This window comes from Nelumbo nucifera, chromosome 1, assembly GCF_055504915.1.
Source record: "Nelumbo nucifera cultivar China Antique chromosome 1, China Antique-T2T, whole genome shotgun sequence".
Classification (NCBI taxonomy): domain Eukaryota; kingdom Viridiplantae; phylum Streptophyta; class Magnoliopsida; order Proteales; family Nelumbonaceae; genus Nelumbo; species Nelumbo nucifera.
This window is the reverse complement of record NC_142649.1, coordinates 209,973,292-209,994,960: the sequence shown is the minus strand read 5'-3', so window position 1 is coordinate 209,994,960 and position 21,669 is coordinate 209,973,292. Positions and strand designations below refer to the sequence as shown.

Sequence of the window (21,669 nt, the reverse complement as noted above, 5' to 3'; positions counted from 1 at the left end):
CATGTAGAGTGACCATAGTCCAAGGTGTAGGCTGTCAACTAACATGCATGTTGGTAATAAGGTCTAACTGGGTAATGGAGACATGGTATCGAGTCCCACCTTTCCCAGGTTTGGGATTTAATTACGATGGGAGTGATCATGGACTCGATTGATCTTAGCACTTGCAATAAGGACTATAACTCTAGGCCTGAGCTAGGCCAGGCCCGTATATGAGTTTTCATGCCATATATAAAAATTATTTTATGCATTTTATAATATAAAATATAACATAAAATAATATATATAAATAATATATAATATAAATATGTGCAGGTCCATATCCAACCCTAAAATTTGTGAGCTTGATGCAGGCCTGGGCCCGGGCCAAACTGAAAATGATCATCCCCAATTCAAGAGTTTGGGGGAGGCCTATCCCTGTATGTAGTTAGCGATGCCAGTGGGCCAGGTCTATCCAATAATACTGAACCAATTGAACTGATATGTTATCTCTAGTTCTATGTAGTTTTGGACTTTTTTTTTTTCGCTTTTTTAAACCAATTAAGACCTAAGAGGATTATATAGTTAATCTATAAATCTATATATATACTAAAGTAGAGCTTGCCATGCCAACAGTTCTCTCCTTGCTCCGTTAAATAACTTAGAGGTAGTAAAGATTTTTATTAGTTATTTATTGTATTTTCTTTATAAATATATTTTTAGAAATTGTGTATTTTTGCTATAAATTTTTAATAATTATTGAAGATTAAATTATTGTTATTTGTTAGAGATTAGACTATTAATTTAGCTAAAATTAGGAGTGTTCATTAGGCAATTCAGTTCGATAGAAGATTGTTTGTCTAGCCAAACTGATCTGATCAAGTAAGGGAGTTGGTCACTCGAAACCGACCAACCATTAGTGAAAACTAACCATTGGTTAATTAATAAATGTTCAAATTTTTAATGTTTAGTGTAATTTACACTATTCATTATATTTTAATAAATTTCCATTAAATTTTTACAATGATTATTTATTCATAAAAGATATTAATAATTGGCATAATTTACTAATTTCTATAAAATCAATAATTATAGTTAGCAATTATCAAATTAGTCAAGGAAACTCTTTAACTAATAATCCACACTTTTTTAAATAAATAATAATTAAAAAATTAATAAATTAATCTACGAAAAAAATATTCTCCAAAACTATTATATAATAGTCCATTGTTATTATTGAACTAAATAATTATTAAAAATGTTAGTAAAATTAAATTAGGAAACTAATCTATTATTATTCAGAAATTGTTTCATATTTATTTAAATAACAATCCATTATTATTATTTTAATAAATAATTATGAAATAATTTAGGAAAATTATTAAATCTATCCATAGTGGTCTAGACCACTTGGTTGACTTCAACCACTCTTGGCTTTACATTAATTAAGAACAAATTATTTACTTTTAATTAAAATTAATGTAATTTACTATAATTACATCACATTGATTAATAGTAAAAAATTTAGGCTTAAAAAGTAAATAATTTACATTAATTTATTGCTATTGTAAATAACTAAGTTAGTATACATTTTTTTTTTCTAATCAACAACATTTCAATACTTTTTGGAAATCATCATAAAATATTGTAATTTATTGTTATTTAATTTATTAGTTAATTAGTTATAGAAAATTATTAGAATTGTAGGGATGGCAATTTTCCCTGTAAAACCAGGGCCCTACCCTACCTCACCCTGAACAAGGCAAGTTTTCTCGAATTTTTAATATGGATGGTGAAGAGAGAAAGTGGGGACGGAGAAAATACTTTTGCTCAAAATCAAGGATGGGGTTTGCATACAATTCCCCAAACCCAATCATAAATTAGTAAAATATCAGTAGATTTAATATTGATTTTTAAAATATCTCTAAGTTTTCCTCATATTCTTATAATCCTAAGATCCCATAATTCCATTTATAAAATACCCCAGAATTGTCATAATCCAATTTCTAAAATATCCCCGAATTCTCATAATCCTATTTGTAAAATATCCAAAAATTAGATTATTTTTAGGTGGTTTTCTCGTGGTGGGAAAAATTTAGGGATTCCCCATCCTCGACAGGGAATGGGTGCCTCGCTTCGAACCCGACCCACCACCGAGGACGGGGTGTGGATGGGGTAGAGCGTCTTGACTACAAGGGCGAGGGACAAGAAGGAGTGCCCATCTTGTACCCTGTTAATATATATTAAAACAAGGAAATCTAGATTTTTTCTCATTTTCTCTGAATTTTTGAATTTTTTAATCCATGCCACTTTCGAAACTACCAATTAAAAACTCTACTTTCTCAAAAATAAATCTTCCTAAAATCTCTCTCTCTCCCTCTCTCTCTCTCTCTCTCTCTCTTTCTCGCTCTCTCCCACACGTTCCAATAACCTAAATAATCTAATATCCTAAAATTTCTCCTAAACACCTCCCTCATTATCCCCAACTTTATCCTAAGTTATCTCTAATTTAGTAAAGAGTATATCTCCAAAGTTATCTCTAATTCTTACTTATCTTCTCCCCCACTTTTTATCTACATCTATCTAAAGAAAGTTTGAATTAAAAAAAATTAAGAATTATATAAATATTCTCACAAAATTATATAATAACTTTAAAATATTTGTTAAAAAGACAAAAATTAATTATAATCGATTTAATAATATTTATATTATTAATAATTAAATATTTTTACAAAATTCATCACAAAATTATGTATATACAATATAAATTATGATTTTCTAGATTATTCAATCTAAATGTTATTCAAATGATAAACATCTAACATTAATTATGAAATATTATTTAAATATTTCAACAACTAAATATCTTAAATAACAAAATACTAAAATTAATATTCTAAATCAATTAATAATATATTTTAAATAGTTACTAAATAACTTTCAATTATAATAAATAGATTAAGATTTTACATATTTATTTAAATAACTAAATATTTTAAATAACCAAATATTTAACATAACTAGATTTTAAATAGTAAAAATAACAAAAGTATGTATTAATAGTACTATAATTTTATGGATTATTAAATTCAACAAGTAATTAATATTTTAAAATTTAAATAATATTATCTAAATATTTCAATAACTAAATATCTTAAGTAAAAAAATATTAAAATTAATATTTTAAATAGTTACTAAATAACTTTCAATTATAATAAATAGATTAAGATTTTAAATATTTAGTTAAATAACTAAGTATTTTTAAGTAACAAAGTATTTAACATAACTCGATTTTAAATAGTTAAAATAACAAAATTGTGTATTAATAGTACTATAATTTTATGGTTAATTAAATTCAACAAGTAATTAATATTTTAAATTTTAAATAATGATATTATTTCAATAATCAAATAATATTGTAAACAACTATTTTCATTTATACTGATTAATAATTCTAGAAAATTAACTTTCAAAAAAATTGTTGTTTATTAATAATAATTTTAGAAACTTAATCTTTATTTATTATATATTTATCTATACTAAAATTAATATTTATTGTATTTTAGTAATTATTTATTACTTTTTGGGATAAATATATTTTCAATAATTATGTATAGATCTATTTTTGTTTTGTTATTTAATAGAAAATTTCCAATAATTATTGGAGTTTAAAGTTTAAACTACTATTATTTAGTTTTTTAAATTTAAATTTTTGTGTCTTTTTGCTATAAATTTTTAATAATTATTGGAGATTAAACTATGGCTCACGGGTTAGTTCGGTTCTGTTCTAGGTTGTTTGGCTAACCAAATCGACTTGGTCAGGTTGGGGGGTTGGTCACTCAGGTTATATCGGTTTTGGTTAACTTTTGGTTTGGTCAGTTGGTTCAAAAGATTTAAACTTAAAAAATTAAATTTAAAATTTAAGTTTAAATTTTAAAAAATTACAATGGTATTATTAAAATATTAAATTTATAATATAAACTATTTTAGCCTAAGGAATATTGGAATTTTCCACTTTCCCGTATTAAAAAAATATATTTAAATATATATATATATATATATGGTCGTCGTTCGATTTTAGTCAATTTACAAAATGGCCAAAACGAAATTGATCCAACCCAGTCAGGTTGGGAAATTATTAAACCAAAGACGACTACAGATACTAGAAAACGGGTTGGTCAATTTCATTAGTTTGATTCAGAATGGCAATGGGGCGGAGTGGGGACGAGGAGCCTCTCCCTATCCCCGTCACATCCCCACTAACAGGGACAGTTATCCCCATCCCCATTCCATAGGGATCCCCACTCCCTATGATTCTTTATGATGTCAACCATTATGTTTTTATTTTTTATTTTATTTAAAAAATAAAAATAAAATAATTAAAATTTATAATCCTATTAGAAAAGATTCAAACATTTTCAACCATATTTTTAAAAAGGGTAAATTACAAACCCCCTTCCGTTAGCCTTCCGTCTAAAAAGGCTGTTACAATATTTTTTAATCCCCATACTGCCCTTGTAATAACTATTTGGAGAAGAAAAACACTGTTCATCTTCCCCGATTTCATGATACACGAACAGCAGCGGCGGACAGGCAATAATCCCCGACTTCCCCGAATCTCATTTACCTTCCATGTCCCTCGGATTTCCTTTGCAAAAACCTCAGTTTCTAACTCTCCTAATGCAAAACTCAGGAGCTGTGATGTTTCTATAGGCTTCCATGGCCAGAATTCCAATCTGATACGCTTCTGTAAGTGGCTTAAATCAGAGCTTGAGCTCCAGGGAATAGCTTGTTTTGTTGCAGACAGAGCTAAATATTCAAATACTCAGAGCCATGAGATTGCTGATAGAATTATTTGCTCAGCCACTTATGGTGTTGTGGTTGTCACGAGTTCAAGCTTTCTCAATCGTCTCAGCATTGAGGAGATCAGATTCTTCACCCAGAAGAAGAACCTGATCCCCTTGTTGAGATTGCTGGCCTTCTCAATCGTAGTTCAAATGATAAAGAGTGGAAAGAAGTAATTGAAAGCTTATTAAAATCACATGAATTTAAGCTGGAGGCGAATGGGATTAATTGGAGAAGTAGTATATAAAATATAAAATTAATTATTGTTATTTTGTATTGTAAAAAAATATTAAAAATAGTATAAAAAATATAAATGATTATTAATTATTATATAAAATAATTGTATACTCTTACATGTTTCTATTATTTATCTTTAACTTAACAAATCCCATGTATCGCACAGGTCCCTGCTAGTAATATATAAAGGAAGGTTTCTTGGTTTTTCTTGTAATTTTTGTTATATTCTATATGTAAAATGGTAAATTAAATGGACAATATAAAAGATAATTTGATTAAATGTTTTATCAGCATATAAACAGTTTAAGTTACTATTTACTGTCATTTTTATTAAAGTTATATTATCAAAAATGGAGTTCAAAATTATTATTATTATTATAGTTCAAGTATAGTCAGGCCAAAATCTGATTATCTCGATTAATAACAAGGTTTCAAAAACCAACCCGGAACTGAAACTGTTCTGAGTCTTCCAAACACTAGTTTCCAGGTCAACGATTTGACCATCCGGTTCAAACGGGTGACCCCTTCCAACTTAAAAAATAAAAAACGGTTAAAATTGTTGAATGAATCAAACGGATCGATAATTTGACTACCCGGGTCAGCAAGCCAAATTAACGGCCGATTTTTGGCCAAAGACGAGGTTAAGGGTGAAACGAAACCAATTGCGTAAACGGTTATTGGGCCAAATAATAATCGATTTTGGAATTGGTCCATCCTGTCTCAAATCCGACCTGACCTATTGACAGTTTCCATGTGTTGCTCATTTGCCTACAAAAGAAAAAAGAAAATATACAGTGAACATGGTTTCAGCACATTCTAGCAATCGCCCAACAAAACGTGGACACGTTAGAGATCCAACCACAGAGAAGATCAGCAGATCCTAATCCTACCTCCATTATCACCCATGCCATCTAAAAATGCAGCACAAGAGGCGAAATTAATGAAGTTATCTTCTGATTTTTCAAGGACAAATTAATTTGATGCACCCATTTTGGTTTTAATTAAAATTATTGATTCTTCAAAATTATTTTCCTCTTTAAGTAAATAAATAGTATAATAAATGCCATCTTAGTTAGTTATCGATATAATAATTAATTCTTGTTTCAAGTTAGTTTATATAACAAAATTTTGACACTACTGAAAATAAATATCACATTTAATGCTATTATTTAAAGCGTTTTTCCATCTCTAACATTCTTCTTTGGAAAGTGAACATCTGGTCTTTCCAGTAAGCCAACCACCTTTGAGACTTTTCCCTTGCATCACGCACGTTTCTGAAACTCAATCCTTTTCAGCCCTAAAGCCTATTTATACTCACTACGTCTACAGTCACCAAATATTGAAAGCGATCAATTCAGCAGTTCAAGGAAAAACCACTGCACACAAGATGGGTGTTTGCAAACGAACACAGATTTGTTTAGAATTTGAAAGTCTAGTCAGGATTTGATTCTTTGAACGAATCTCATGGCAACTTCTTTTTTTTATTCTTTTTTAAAAAGGAGGAACCACTAAAAACATTACATTTACAGGATTTAAACTACTTAAATGAGGGGAGAGTCTATCAAAAGAGATAAAAGAGTTCCTTAGTCTAACTTTCCTGGCTAGATCATGCGTCTAAAACTGTAATACAGTATTTGTATTGTAAGAAGATAGATAGAGACCTGTTGCTGCTCTGTGTGTATTTGTGTTCCAAGATCCATTCACTATTATACAATTGAGAGATAAGCAGTTTAAAGACAGCCAGTGTGTCGTGTTTAGGGAGTCACCTTTCACATTTCCTTCTATATTGTTCACATTCAAAGGAAAATAAAGAGCGATGTGGTCGCTCGTTAGCATGTGGTCGGACACTGTTGTCCAGAGCAAAGCATTTCCCTTTTGACAAAGCCCCAAACATTTTCAATACTGACTTGTATTTGAGGGAAGGTTCTACGTCATAAGGTTCTTTCAACAACCTTTTGAGCTTCCTCTTTAGGTTCAATGGAGATCTCGAAGTGTTCCCCAGTGACTTTTGCGAAATGAGCCAACTCTTCATCGAGTTCTGTTAGTTGTTTCTCACTTGAAGCATTGGTTAAGGCAACATTTAATGAAGCCATCTGCTACTTACGAGAAGACTACAAGAAATAATAACTGACTGACCCACCCAGGTCGGACGATTGATGGGAATATAAGGAAGTGTGTGATTAGAAGTAAACAACAAAACAGAGGAGAGAGTGTGCAATGAGATATAAACAAACAGGAGAGAGAGAGAATGTACGATGAGATATAAACATGGCAAACAGAGAGAAGAGAGAGATGAAGGAAAGAAAATGTTTCTTCAGCAAAGGTTGATTGATTGTATTGCTGTTATGTATTCAATATATATATACATTGAGAGTTGTATTTGTACATGATTACTAGGAATTTGATTTATACAAGAATAGCTACCAGTTTTGGCTTATTTAGAAATATAGTCCTATCTTATCTAGGATTTACAACTTAAGTTTTATCTTTACAACAATGAGAGTCCTCTTGGACTGGTGCACTAACACGCCCCCTCAAACTTAGCGGCAAGGAAACGACGCTGAGTTTGCTACGTAATTCCAGAAACTGAGTTCGAGGGAGCCCTTTGGTGAGGATGTCGGCCAACTGATCTGCAGAAGAAAGATGTCGAACTATCAATGCTCCACTGGTGACCCATTCCCTAATGAAGTGATAATCCACCTCCACGTGTTTTGTATGGACATGATAAATTGGATTTGTGGCAAGATAGTTTGCTCCGATGTTATCGCACCAAAGCACGGGTGGGGAGGAAATAGGTATGTGCAATTCTTTTAGTAGAGACGAGAGCCAGACGACTTCAGCTGTAAGATCAATGGAGCACAGAATTCATCCTTTGTGCTGGAGTGAGCAATAGTGGCTTGTTTATGAGCCCTCCAACTAATTAAATTTTTGCCAAGAAAAACAGCTATTCCTCTAGTTGATTTTCGGTCATCTGGACAACTGGCCCAATCAGCATCACATTACCCAGGAACGGATAGGTCACCGGTGGAAGTGAAGGATAGACAATGATCAATTGAGCCTTTTAAATAACGAATAATGCGTTTAACAAAACTCCAATAAACATCAATAGGCTGTTGAAGGAATTGACATGCTTTGTTCACACTGAGTGCAATATCTAGCCTAGTGATGGTGGCATACTATAGAGAGCTGACAATGCTACGATACTCAGAGGGATTTTTGAGAGGCTGCCCTTTATACTTGGAAGGGGAAGAATGTGCAGGAAGAGGTGTAGCAATTCGTTTTGAATCTATAAGATGACACCTATGAAGAATGTCGAGTATGTATTTACGCTGTGAGAGTTGCCATCCTGAAGAGGTGGAGTGAACCTCTATGCCAAGAAAATGATGGAGTGTCCCAAGATCTTTGATCGCAAAAGAGGACGCAAGGTGATTTATGACTAATGAGAAAGTGTAATCATCATTTCTAGTGAGCAATAAGTCATCAACATAAACAAGCAGACATATAAGAATGCCATCATGATTATAAATAAAGAGAGAAGAATCGGAGTTAGAGGCCACAAAATTGAACTTAACCAGCTTGGAGCTTAGCTTAGAGAACCAAGCATGGGGTGCTTGTTTCAAACCATAGAGAGCCTTCTACAGTAAACAAACATAAAAGGGGTATTACAAATCCTCAAAACCTTGAGGTTGGTGCATATAAATAGTTTCATGTAAATCACCATGTAAGAAAGCATTACTAACATCAAATTGCCGAATCCGCCACCCCCTATTTAGAGCAATTCCAATAATAGTTCTAATAGTGACCAATTTTACAACTGGGCTGAAGGTATCCCCGACATCAATGTCGGGTTGTTGAGAGAACCCCTAAGCGACCAACCTCGCTTAATGGTGCCATCAGAATTATGCTTAATTCGAAAAACCCACTTGGAGCCGTTAACATTCATAAGGGCATCAAACTCCTCACACATGGCTCTGCACCACTAAACCTATTTATTTTCTTGAGAAAAAGAGGTTGGTTCAGTAGGCAATGTGATACGTGCATGTGCATGCATGTACTAGGCGCACAGCAGCCGAAGACCCGGTCAAAGTGGATAGCAGCAGAAGACCCGGTCATGTTAGCTCTTAGTTGTGGATAAGCCTTAGCCATTCAGTTTTAATTCTGTTAGAATAGATAAGTCTTCAATTCTGTTCCTATATAAGTGCATTCTGTTTCCTAGATAAGTGCATTAGATAAGTCTTCAATTCTGTTCCTAGATAAGTGCATTTTGTTTCCTAGATAAGTGCATTAGATAAGTCTTCAATTATGTTCCTAGATAAGTGCATTATGTTTCCTAGATAAGAACATTCTGTTTTTTGTTGATAAACTCCTAAGATTAAGGGGCAATAGTTCCTATTTCTACTCCCCGTTTGTAGCACAATAAGGCTATAAATATAGCCTGAATGAATGGAATTGGCATTGGCTTTTCTACAAACAAACTCTCTCTCTCTCTCTCTCTTCTCCATATTCTAGATCCTTCTCCCTCTTGTTAGATAACTTGAGCGTATCATTGGTATCAGAGCTGGTTCGACCATGGACACCCGTGGAAAGACTAACACGGAGTTCCACAATGAGGTCAATGAAACCTTAGCGCGACATGAGTCGAGCTTCGACCAAGTGAACAATGTCTTACAAGCAGTGTTAACCGAACTCCAAGCCCTTCGAGCCTCACGAACCACTCCCAATACCACTCCCGAGACCAACCCCTTCGCCCATGAAGAATCCTCACACCCCCATACTTCCCGTTCAAGCTCCATCCATGACCACCCTCATCAACACGTCAAGCTGTCATTCCCAAAATTTAATGGGGATGATCCGAGCGGTTGGATTTACAAGGCGAAGCAGTATTTTGAATTTCAAAATATTATTCCGGACCAACAGGTGCAGCTAGCTTCCTTCCATTTGGAAGGCATCGCCTTACAGTGGCACAGGTGGTTGACTAAGCATCGCGGACCGCTCACATGGGAAGAACTCTCCAAAGCGGTGTTACAACGGTTCGGCCCCACCAACTACGAGGACCCATCGGAAGCGTTAACCCGCCTGAAGCAAACCACCACTGTGACGGCTTATCAAGAAGCCTTCGAGAGGCTCTCTCACCGAGTTGATGGCCTGCCCGATAACTTTCTCATTGGCTGTTTCATTGCAGGACTTCGTGATGACGTCCATTTAGATGTAAAGATCAAGCAGCCTCGAACCATGATAGAGGCCATTGGAGTGGCCTGGTTAATTGAGGAATGAAATCACTTACAGCGGAGAGCTAGCCAGCCGGTTCGATCCCCATCAGCCATGACAACCCAGAAGGGGTCACCCAACCCCATGGCCGGTGTACTTGGGCCTCCACCAAGCTCGCGTGCGAACCAGGTTTCCAGTGCTCATTCCCTAATATTCCAGTGACTCACCAACCAGGAGGCGCAAGAACGTCGTGAAAAGGGGTTGTGTTACTACTGCGATGAGAAGTTCACCCCCGGCCACCGTTGTGCACGTCCATAACTATTCATGATTGAGGATCCAGAACCGGCGGATGTGGAGACTGTCGAATCAGAGGAAGAAAACCAAGAAGCCATCCCTGAAATCTCCTTCCATGCTATTGCAGGAGCTGAGCACCCGCAAACCATACGTGTTCTTGGGAAACTGAAAAACAAGAATGTGACAGTATTAATTGACGGCGGCAGCACCCACAACTTCATTGACCAAGCCATCATCTCCAAGTTCGGGTTGCCAGTGAACCGAGACAAGAAATTTCAAGTTATGGTGGCCAACTGTGAAAAGATCGAGTGCATGGGGCAGTGCCGAGCTCTCACCCTCACCATTCAAGGACACCCCATTACCGCTGACTATTATGTTCTTCCCGTCGCAGCATGCCAGTTGGTGTTGGGAGTACAGTGGCTAGAGACGCTTGGACCCGTCGAAATGGATTACAAACAACTAACCTTGACGTTCAAAAAGGAGGGACTCTCTTGCACCTTCCAAGGATTGGGACGAGCTAGCATCGAAGCCTTAACCAACAAGGAATGCAATGGATTCCAAGGTACGGGATTTTTTTTTCAAATAGTTCCTTCACATAGCAGCGGCCAACCAGGTTTTCTTCCACCCGAGATGGACCACCTTCTCATTGAATTTTCCCATGTGTTTGAGCCGCCTGCAAGCCTGCCTCCTAAACGACCACATGACCACCGGATTGCACTGCTTCCCGACAAAGGACCGGTTAGTGTGAGGCCATATCGATACCCGTATTACCAGAAGAACGAAATAGAGAAGATGGTGAAGGAGCTTTTGTAGACAGGGCTGATAAGACCAAGCAATAGCCCATTCTCATCATCGGTTTTGTTAGTGAAGAAGGCTGATGGAGCTTGGCGGTTTTGCGTGGATTACCGAGCACTGAACGAAACCACTGTTAAAAACAAGTATCCCATCCCCGTGATTGATGAATTATTAGATGAGCTCTACGGCACCAAATTTTACTCCAAACTAGATCTACGATCAGGATACCATCAGATTCGAGTGCAAGAAGAAGACGTCCCTAAAACGGCTTTCCAAACACATGAAGGGCATTACGAGTTCTTAGTGATGCCATTCGGCTTGACGAATGCACCTGCAACTTTTCAAAGCCTCATGAACGACCTCTTCTGCCCATACCTCCGGAAATTTATTTTGGTCTTCTTCGACGACAATCTGGTTTATTCTAAATCATGGGAAGACCACCTATCTCACTTAAGAGTTGTTCTAACTGTATTATCCTCTAACAAATTATTTGTAAAAATGTCAAAATGTCAATTTGGTGTTTCGCAGGTCGAGTACTTGGGTCATGTGATTTCAGAACAAGGCGTGTCCGTTGATCCAGCCAAAATACAAGCTGTTCTCGCATGGCCTACACCGACATCAGCAAAGGGGATCTGTGGCTTCCTCGGGTTAGTAGGATATTACCGGAAGTTCATCCGCGACTTCAGAAGCATTGCAGCTCCCTTAACCCAACTGTTAACCAAAGGGGGATTCCAATGGAACGAGGCAGCAGAGCTGGCCTTTCAGCAGTTGAAGAAGGCACTCACTTCACCGCCAATCCTATGTCTACCAGATTTCTCCCAACGGTTTGTGATTGAATGTGATGCGAGTGGAACCGGGATTGGCGCCATCCTCATCCAGCAAAACTGACCGGTGGCCTACTTCAGTGAAAAATTGAAAGGTTCAGCCTTAGCATTATCCACCTATGAGAAGGAGATGTTAGCTATTGTCAAAGCCGTTAAGAAATGGCGCCCATATCTACTTGGGAAACCATTCACAGTCTGCACCGACCAAAAAAGTCTTAAATATTTACTCGAGCAGAGGATAACCACACCGGCACAAACACGGTGGTTGCCAAAGATACTGGGCTACGACTATGAGATCGAGTATAAAAAAGGGGCTGAGAACCAAGGTGCGGATTCCTTATCACGTATGGCTGAATTTCAGTTTCTTTCCATCTCTTTACCACACGCAGACTGGTGGCCGACGCTACAGGAAGAGGTCAAACAAGACACCTTTTATTGGGAGTTGATGAAGAAGCGACCCACCCACAAGTTGCTTCAACGGGATGGGGTATGGTTCAAGGGGGACAAGATTTATTTGAGCCCCACCTCTACCTTGATTTCAAAGGTGGTGGCGGACTGCCACTCATCCCCTGTAGGGGGACACTTTGGGTTTCATAAGACCCTCTCTTGCATAAAGCACAGCTTCCTTTGGCCCCACATGCGTCGGACGGTGAAGGAGTTCTTGCAGCAATGTGACGTATGTCAGCACTTCAAAACAGATTGCATGAGACCAACGGGATTGCTTCAACCATTACCGATTCCTACTCAAATGTGGACAGACATCTCCATGGACTTTATCGAAGGATTGTCTCCCTCCAATGGGAACACGATTATCATGGTAATTGTGGATCGGTTGACAAAATATGCCCACTTCATTCCCTTAAAACACCCATTCACTGCCACCATAGTCACGAAGGCATTTGTTGCCAACGTTGTCCGCCTACACGGAGTACCAACATCCATTGTTAGCGACCATGACAAGGTATTCATTAGCTCATTCTGGCAGACACTTTTTTAGATGCATGGGACAAAATTGTGTATGAGATCAAGTTACCACCCCCAAATCGACGGGCAAACCGAAGTTGTTAACCGGACGTTGGAGCAATGTCTACGATGCTTTGCAAGTGACCAGCCACGAAAATGGTTAGAGTGGGTTCCTTGGGCAGAATATAGCTACAACACCTCCACTCACTCTTCCACCAAAATGACACCCTTCAAAGCAGTCTACGGGATCCCACCCCCTAGTCTCCTGACCTATGTACCGGGTACTGCTCAAGTAGGGGCAGTTGATGAATACTTGCGTGACCGGGACATCATCCTACGCAAGCTACAACATAACCTCCAAGTAGCCCAGAACCGGATGAAATGTCAAGCGGACCAGCACCAACGAGAAGTCTCGTTCATAGCAGGTGACTTCATGTATGTGAAGCTACAGCCTTACCGGCAGACATCGGTGGCGTTTCGGCGTTCCATGAAGCTCGCCCCACGTTATTTTGGGCCATACCCAATCATTGAGAAGATTGGTTCAATAGCCTACCGCTTAGCCTTGCCCCCCAGCTCTCAAATCCACAATGTGTTTCATGTCAGTTTGCTGCGGAAGCACTTGGGACCCATCACCCCTACTTCCACTCAGCTTCCTCCAATCTCGGATACTTTGACCATCCTACCCCAATTGGAAGCAATCCTAGATCATCGTATTATTCACAAGGGCAGATACCGCCCAAAATCCGAAGTCTTGGTCAAATGGATTGGGGCGTCAGCCGAGGATGCAACCTGGGAGAATGAATGGCGCTTCAGAAAACCTTATCCCGACTTCCTTGCGGACAAGGATCCTTCAGGGGGGAGGAAATGATACGTGCATGTGCATGCATGCACTAGGCGCACAGCAGCCGAAGACCCGGTCAAAGTGGATAGCAGCAAAAGACCCAGTCATGTTAGCTCTTAGTTGTGGATAAGCCTTAGCCATTCAGTTTTAATTCTGTTAGAATAGATAAGTCTTCAACTCTGTTCCTAGATAAGTGCATTAGATAAGTCTTCAATTCTGTTCCTAGATAAGTGCATTATGTTTCCTAAATAAGAGCATTCTATTTTTTGTTGATAAGCTCCTAAGATTAAGGGGCAGTAGTTCCTATTTCTACTCCCAGTTTGTAGCACAATAAGGCTATAAATATAGCCTGAATGAATGGAATTGGCATTGGCTTTTCTACAAACAAACTCTCTCTCTCTCTCTCTTCTCCTTATTCTAGATCCTTCTCCCTCTTGTTAGATAACTTGAGCGTATCAGAATGTAGAATAATGTGCTATTAACGCCTCTGATAATGGACATCGTGTAGATGCACGGACTGAGATCTCGTAGTTATAAAATGGTTCCGTAATTTTTTACTTGTAATTATTGTTGTCAGAACGGGCCATCCATTTGAACCAAACTGTCGAACTGTCGGTTGTCAGAACGTTATTAACAACACTTATCAATAATAGTAAGTAATTATAATATTTAATTAAATAATCATTAATGATAGTTTTAATAATATTATTTAGTTATTTTTAATATAACAATAATTATTAAATTTATGAATAGGATTTATTAACAATATTTATTAAATTAATAATTACCAAAATTAAATTATAATATTTTATTAAATAATCAATAACAATACTTTTAATAATATTTTTAATTATTTTGAATATAACAATAATTACTATATTTATTAAAAGTATTTATAATTTTAATTTAAAGTAAGATTTAAGTAAATATCTATTTATTAATAATATTTATAATAACAGTAATTATTAATTATAATCACTAATATATATTTATTAAATTATTGTAATAATCAGTAATTATTATTACAGTAATTAATTACTGTAATTAGTAATTAAAGTAAAATTTAAGTAAATATCTATTTATTAACAATATTTATAATAACAGTAATTATTAATTATAATCACTAATTATATATTTATTAAATTACTGTAGTAATCAGTAATTATTATTACAGTAATTAATTAGTAATTATTGTTATTAATTAATAATTAATTAGTAATTAATTACTGGAAATGGGTGCATGTTATTACACTATTAATTACTGTAATTAATTAATAATTATTATTTGTTAGTAATTAATTAATAATTAATTACTGAAAAATGGGTGTTCGCATGTAAAATCTACTCGCACGAGTAGATTCCATTTCCTGAGTGCAGAGAGCACCCATATCCTTTTAATATATATAAGATATAAGATATGCAACATTCTTAACAGCTAAATCACATCAAGAGTACTCTCTCTCTATTTATATAATTTAATAAAAGCAATTCTACTATACAAAGCACAATTAATGTTTTTCAGTACGTACCAGCAGCATCGTATATCAAATATCTGCAGTGTAAATTTTGCACCATGAGTTACATTGTTACAATTTATACAGGTTCCACCTCTAACCAATAATCACAAACCACCAACTCACCTAGAGTTACCTGTAATTGCAGAAATAAGTAAACGATTCAGTACTATTATGACCAAATTAAAATAAAACACATAGGTTGTTCAGTACTCATTTCAGGACCACTGATTTTCTTAGCCCATAGAGCTTCCATACTTCCCATCCAAGGTTCAAAGTATTGAAAACGTTAAGTGTATCGAAAAGGCAATTTTAAGAGATGTATCGGAATACACCTTGAATACGCATGTATATCGGAGAAAAACTAAGACACACATAGATACGTTTGGAAACACTATAAATACTTTAATATATATATATATATTAATGGTTTTATGAAGAAATATATTGTAGTTATTTATAATTTCATTAAAAATCTTATGCTTAACAATAATTTATAAATTATAATTCTTAAGTTTTTAATGTTTTATGGGATGGGAAAAACCCAATTCTCCTATCCAACCATAAAACATGCATTGGCACAACTTCTATGTGAAAATATACTTAATAATTATTTATTATTTAAATAATTACTATTTATTATTTATTTCCAAAAATTATAAAAAATAAATAAACATTATATAATATATTCAAAAAATAGATATTAAAGAAGAAATTGCAATTTCTTGGTGGATATGATAGATCATCCATAGAATTATAATATATACAATCATTGTGATCAAATGATAAAATATAATTAATTATTTATTTATTTTTAAATTATAAAATATAAAAATAATAAAATAATTATTAAAGAAGAAATTTCAATTGGTCTATGGATATAATAGATCATCCATAGAATTATAATAGTTATTAAAGAAGAAATTTCAATTTCTCGATGGATATGATATATAAATCCATAGTTCTAAAAAATATTTAGTTTTTAGAGAAAAAAATACATTTTCAACGTTTCTTGTTAATTTATATTTTCCCAAATATCTTCATGAAATTTTCATAAATCTACTGATAACACAAAATAAAAATGTGATTTTGAATGTAAGAAATGTAGATCAACATAAATTTAAAGAGTCAAGGAAAAAAAATAAATCACAAGATATATTAAAAATTTGAAAAAATTACTTATTTTTCCATATGCTTTTAAAATTTGAAAATTTAAGAAAAAAGAATTCACACTTGCTTCTTGCAAACTTTTGCAAATCTAGCACTCTAGGAATGAGGTTTGGAGTTTCAGAGTCATTTGGGGGTGAAAGGAAGCTTATTTCAGGGAAGAGAAGCTTTCTTTCCCCCTTTAATTTTTTTTTTAGTTTTTTGTCATATCTTTTTCCTCGATATGCCCACGATATGCCCCGATACACCCCCGATATACCTCCTATACATCCCGGTGCACCCCTGATACGGGTCCGATATACATGAAAAAAACAAAATGTTTGATTTCCATGCATATCCTATATCTGTTTTTTAAAGATACGATACGATACGCCTCGTTTCGGGTATATCGTATCGAAATTTTAAACCTTGCTCCCACCTAAGACCAAGCCCTAAGCTAAGCCTATAACCTTGGCAAGAGGAGTTTTGAACTCCCATTTTGAGTGCATAAATTATTTATTAACATTATATTTATATTGTTTGTAAAACTATAAGCCTCTTATTGCAATTTTTACACAATTCAAGGTACATATCAATGTATCGACACCGAAAGAAAAATGTATTTTTCTATGTAAACTGATCATTTACATTTATAAAATACATTGTAAAGCAACTTTGCATTTGATTTTCAAATATCACCCACATTGAGCACCTTATAGCATTGTCATAGATAGAAACCTGTTTGTAGCACTGTCACATAGCAAATTAAAATTGGTTGCTTGAAATGGAAGTTGACTGCTGATAGCAAAATATATATATAAAATAGTTATTTACCAGTTATAATGGGATCAGCAAAATATATATATATATAAAATAGTTATTTACCAGTTATAATGGGATAGTAGACTTTTAGCCAAAACTCTTGGCATTGAAAGCAAATGCTTATGTATGTCAGCTTCACTCAAAATAGTATAATTTTGCTGAATTGTGGAAACCAACAAAACTTTAAAATTATATGGTAATAACAACAATAACAGGAATGGATTATACAAAACATCTATGGCAAGGTTTTGAAAATTTTCCACCATTTGATCACTAGTTCATAACTAATAAAAGCAACAGCAAGGATCGAGGTTGGAGGAACTACGGTATTTGAGTAATATATTGGCACATAAAAGCTCATTTCAACATATTAAATTATACCAATAACTTTCATTTTTTAAAGATATATATATATATATATATATATATATATATATATTTAAGAACCTTAGGTTCATTGGTTTTTACTGTACTTGATTGTTACTTTACAGCTTCAAAAAAATATATATATTTGTTATTTTACTATTCCCAAACTGAGACTAAAGATTTCTTTTATCAGCATTAAAAGGAACCAAACTGAGAAGCTTATTATATAGTGCTTAGAGAAAGACCCTTTTATGTATCGGATGATCTTGACATTTTGTGCATTATTTAATGCTGTATTTGGTTTGACAGAAAAGATAGGGAATTGTATAGATTTTTCCTACCTTTTCTTTCAAACCAAACACAGCCTGTTAGATATAAGTGATAAATTGAATTAATGGATTTAACCAAGTCAGATGAACAACCAAGCACGGGTTTACATAGCTACAAAAGCAGATTTTTCCTTTATGTGAGTAAAATTATAAATATTATTAAAACAACAATGTCATCCATTATATAATATTTGAATGAGAATGAAAAATCACTTTTAAGTAAGCAAAATATCTAGATCCTTTTCTAATTTGGAAATTGTCAAAAACTCACCATGAGTTTTCAGCATTTCTGTTAAACTCATCACAACTTTTCAAAATGTCTAAAACTCACCATGTCACTAACTTGACGTTAAAGAGACTAAAGGCTGTTAATATATTACCATTTTAACCTTCAAAGAAAAATATAATATATATATATTAATATTTAGATATCAAAAAAAGGAAAAAGTTCAAAAAATGTTTTCAAATATAAAATACATAAAAACACAGAAATTGCAAAAAATATAAAAAATTATAGAAATTGCACACAAAATAAAAAATTATTTTCAAATTATAGAAACTATAGAAATTGAAAAACAAAATCAGAAAATAAAAATTGTAGAAAAACACCAAAAATTATAGAAAAACAGAGAAATTGCAAATAAATAAAAAGAATACAGGAAATTTTATAGATTGTATAAAATATAAAAATGTAAAGAAACATAAATTATAAAAAACATTAGAAATTATAACAAAACACTAAAATGTAAAAAAAAAATTGAAAAATGAAAAAGACCATTTTCCTCTAACTTGTCATTCAAGGATGATTTGATCATAAAAATTGTTATTTTTGCTGACAATGACACCTCTATTAAGAAACATTAACGGTGCACTAACGGAAGGTGAGTTTTGAAAAATAAAAACTTATTAACATGGTGAGTTTTAGACGTTTTGAAAAGTTGGGAGTTTAAGAAAAATGCTGAAAACTCATTGTGAGTTTTAGACAAATTCCCATTCTAATTTGATTATATTAGTTTGTGATGAGGCCCATCTACATGGCCGAATCCCAAGCCACCAAGTGGATCAAGGAGTTCATTGATGACCTGGACTGGTCAAGCCATCAATCAACCAACCGGCCTCATCTGGATGACGTTGACATGCCCAAATAAGGATAAGTCACCAAGAAGCTCAAGCCAGGCCCGACAGTCATCTCCCAACAAGGTACATGCGTTATAACCCTCTTCTTGCATTCATCTCATCCTCTTTCTTCCCTCACCAATTAGCTTTTCCGGCTCAATCTGGTGACCCCTTGCTTACTTATTAACTTAAGCATCAGAGAATTCTCCTCAAGGGACTATCTCTCTTACAAGTGCCTTCTGAAGAAATTTGGCTTGCACAGCTTCCTCAACTCGTCCAAATTTTAACTCCTTACCTCTTTCCATTGTTTATTGTCGAGATTTGAACTGCAACAGTTTTGACATTCTATTGTTAATATGAATGTTGAGAAAATAACATAATTGATAAAAAATAAGGATTAGCTTGTATTAATTAAAAAAAAAGAGAGAGAAGAGAAGAGAATAAATAAGAAAAAAAAGCTTAGAATTATTCAATAAAGGTACAATAGACAAAGCTTGACCCTAGTTTGTTGTCAACATGACCCATGAATCAGTGAATCACCAATCTCAAAACTACATATCAGGGAAAAAGAGCCACGATATCATTATGGAATCACCCATGTTCATGAGAAATTCCAAAACCAGAAAGTCAGAATGAAATTCCAAAAAAAGTGGGAATTAAAGAGAAAGAAAAACTTGTTAAGCAATTTCAATTCTCAATCCAATAACAAAAACAAACTTTCCGTTCGAGCCACCAAATGTTCACCTGCTTCCAATGCGATGTGCTGTAATCGAATCATAAGTTTCATTAAATGGAATCTCCGACGTCGTTATCACTCACTATCGTCGTCATACATATTCACACTGTGCATATCACGTACAGCTACTCTTCCCAATCCATTTCTCACCAACCCAGAACCTCCAAAACCCTAAGTTTCTACAAGCTCGTCACCAACCCCTCCTTCCACCAAAATTAGAACACTGAGCAGCCAGAAAATTCGGGAACTGAAAAAACATGAAACCAAACAAAATTGAAGCGTAGAAACATAGAGAAGTTGACTGATGAAAAACCACCATGGCGTTTTTGTCAACATGAATGATTCCAAATTAAATGATTAATTCCTTATATCAGAACCATTCAATAAATGCTTCTGATTTCAAAATATTGGGCCCACAAATTTCAAAATTGGAATCCTTCCCAAATTTAGAAACCTATTTTGAAGGTTTTGAATTTAAAAAAGGAAAAAAAAAACATCAAAATGAAAATGGCTTTCACTTTCTATATATAATATATGGGTCCCACTATTACCTCATTTCTATTGACCTTTTGTACTGTTAATATGTAGGACCCAAACGTTAGAAAATTAGAATTAGTTCATTCAGGAATGTGCTAGTGATATCTGTTCCCATTGTTGGAGAATCACTAAAACCAGAGTTAAGGGCCTGCATCTTTCTGGGTTGGGAGTTGGGAGTCAATCCCCCCCGCCCAAAAATGATTCATGTTATCAAACACTCCCTGAAACAGTTAATTTCATCATGAATCAATGATTCTAAAGCGATAGTCAAACTAAAGAGGGAAATTTTCCATTTAGAATCTGTATTTTGGGTTTAGTGCCATTTTAATCTCTAAATTTTAAAATGCGATAATTTAGTACTCAAATTTTTAAAATGTGATAATTCAGTACTTATCATTAACTAGTTGTTAACCGGCCATTAAGTGGTATTTGATAAAGGCACAAATGCTCTTTAAGTGTTATTTAATTTTCTTTATCAACCATCTAAACATTGATAAAAAAAATCTTTGCCTTTTCTATTCAAGAAAGTTGGGGTCAGGTTTGAGTGAGCATTCTGGTGATTCCAACTTTCTTGAATAAAAGAGGCAATGATTTGAGACTGTTAATTTTTTGTCAATGTTTGGATGATTGATAAAGAAAATTAGATAACACTTGCAGGGCATTTGTGTCGTTTTCAAATGCCACTTAACGGCCGATTAACAGCAAGTACTGGATTGTCATGTTTTGAAAGTCAGGATAGTAAATTATTGCATTTTAAAGTTCAGAGACCAAAATACAGGGTACTAATCAGGAATTTTCCCAAATAAAGATTAGAAAAAGAATGTGCACAAACACAACAGAAGCCAATTAATTTGATGGACTTTCATTTCAAAAACAACCATAGTGCCCAAGAGACACGATTTCCTTAGCAAAGCCCTTGTAAAATCGACTGGTATTTTTAGTAATTTATATCTACTTTGCAATTTGCAAGGGTAGTTATGTATATAATGCGAAGTAAAATTGACAATAAAAATCATGGTGCCCAAGAAATAAAAGTGACCACTCTCTTTTGTTACTAGCTACATACGTAGCTTGTGCATATATATCACATGCAATCCACACAAAGACTGCGCCGGGTTTA

At 34.3% G+C, this 21,669-nt stretch overlaps 1 protein-coding gene across 1 annotated transcript; it reads left to right on the top strand.

Moving 5' to 3' along the window:
• The first annotated feature begins 13,362 nt into the window (after positions 1 to 13,362).
• LOC148804442 (uncharacterized) lies at positions 13,363 to 14,010 on the top strand. Its single transcript, XM_088901348.1, has one exon. It carries the CDS (start codon positions 13,363 to 13,365, stop codon positions 14,008 to 14,010), a length of 648 nt encoding a protein of 215 aa, XP_088757474.1.
• The last annotated feature ends 7,659 nt before the right edge of the window (positions 14,011 to 21,669 follow it).

Coding starts and splice junctions, on each gene's coding strand:
- LOC148804442 (XM_088901348.1), top strand. CDS start 13,363: ATGACACCCTTCAAAGCAGTCTACGGGATCCCACCCCCTAGTCTCCTG.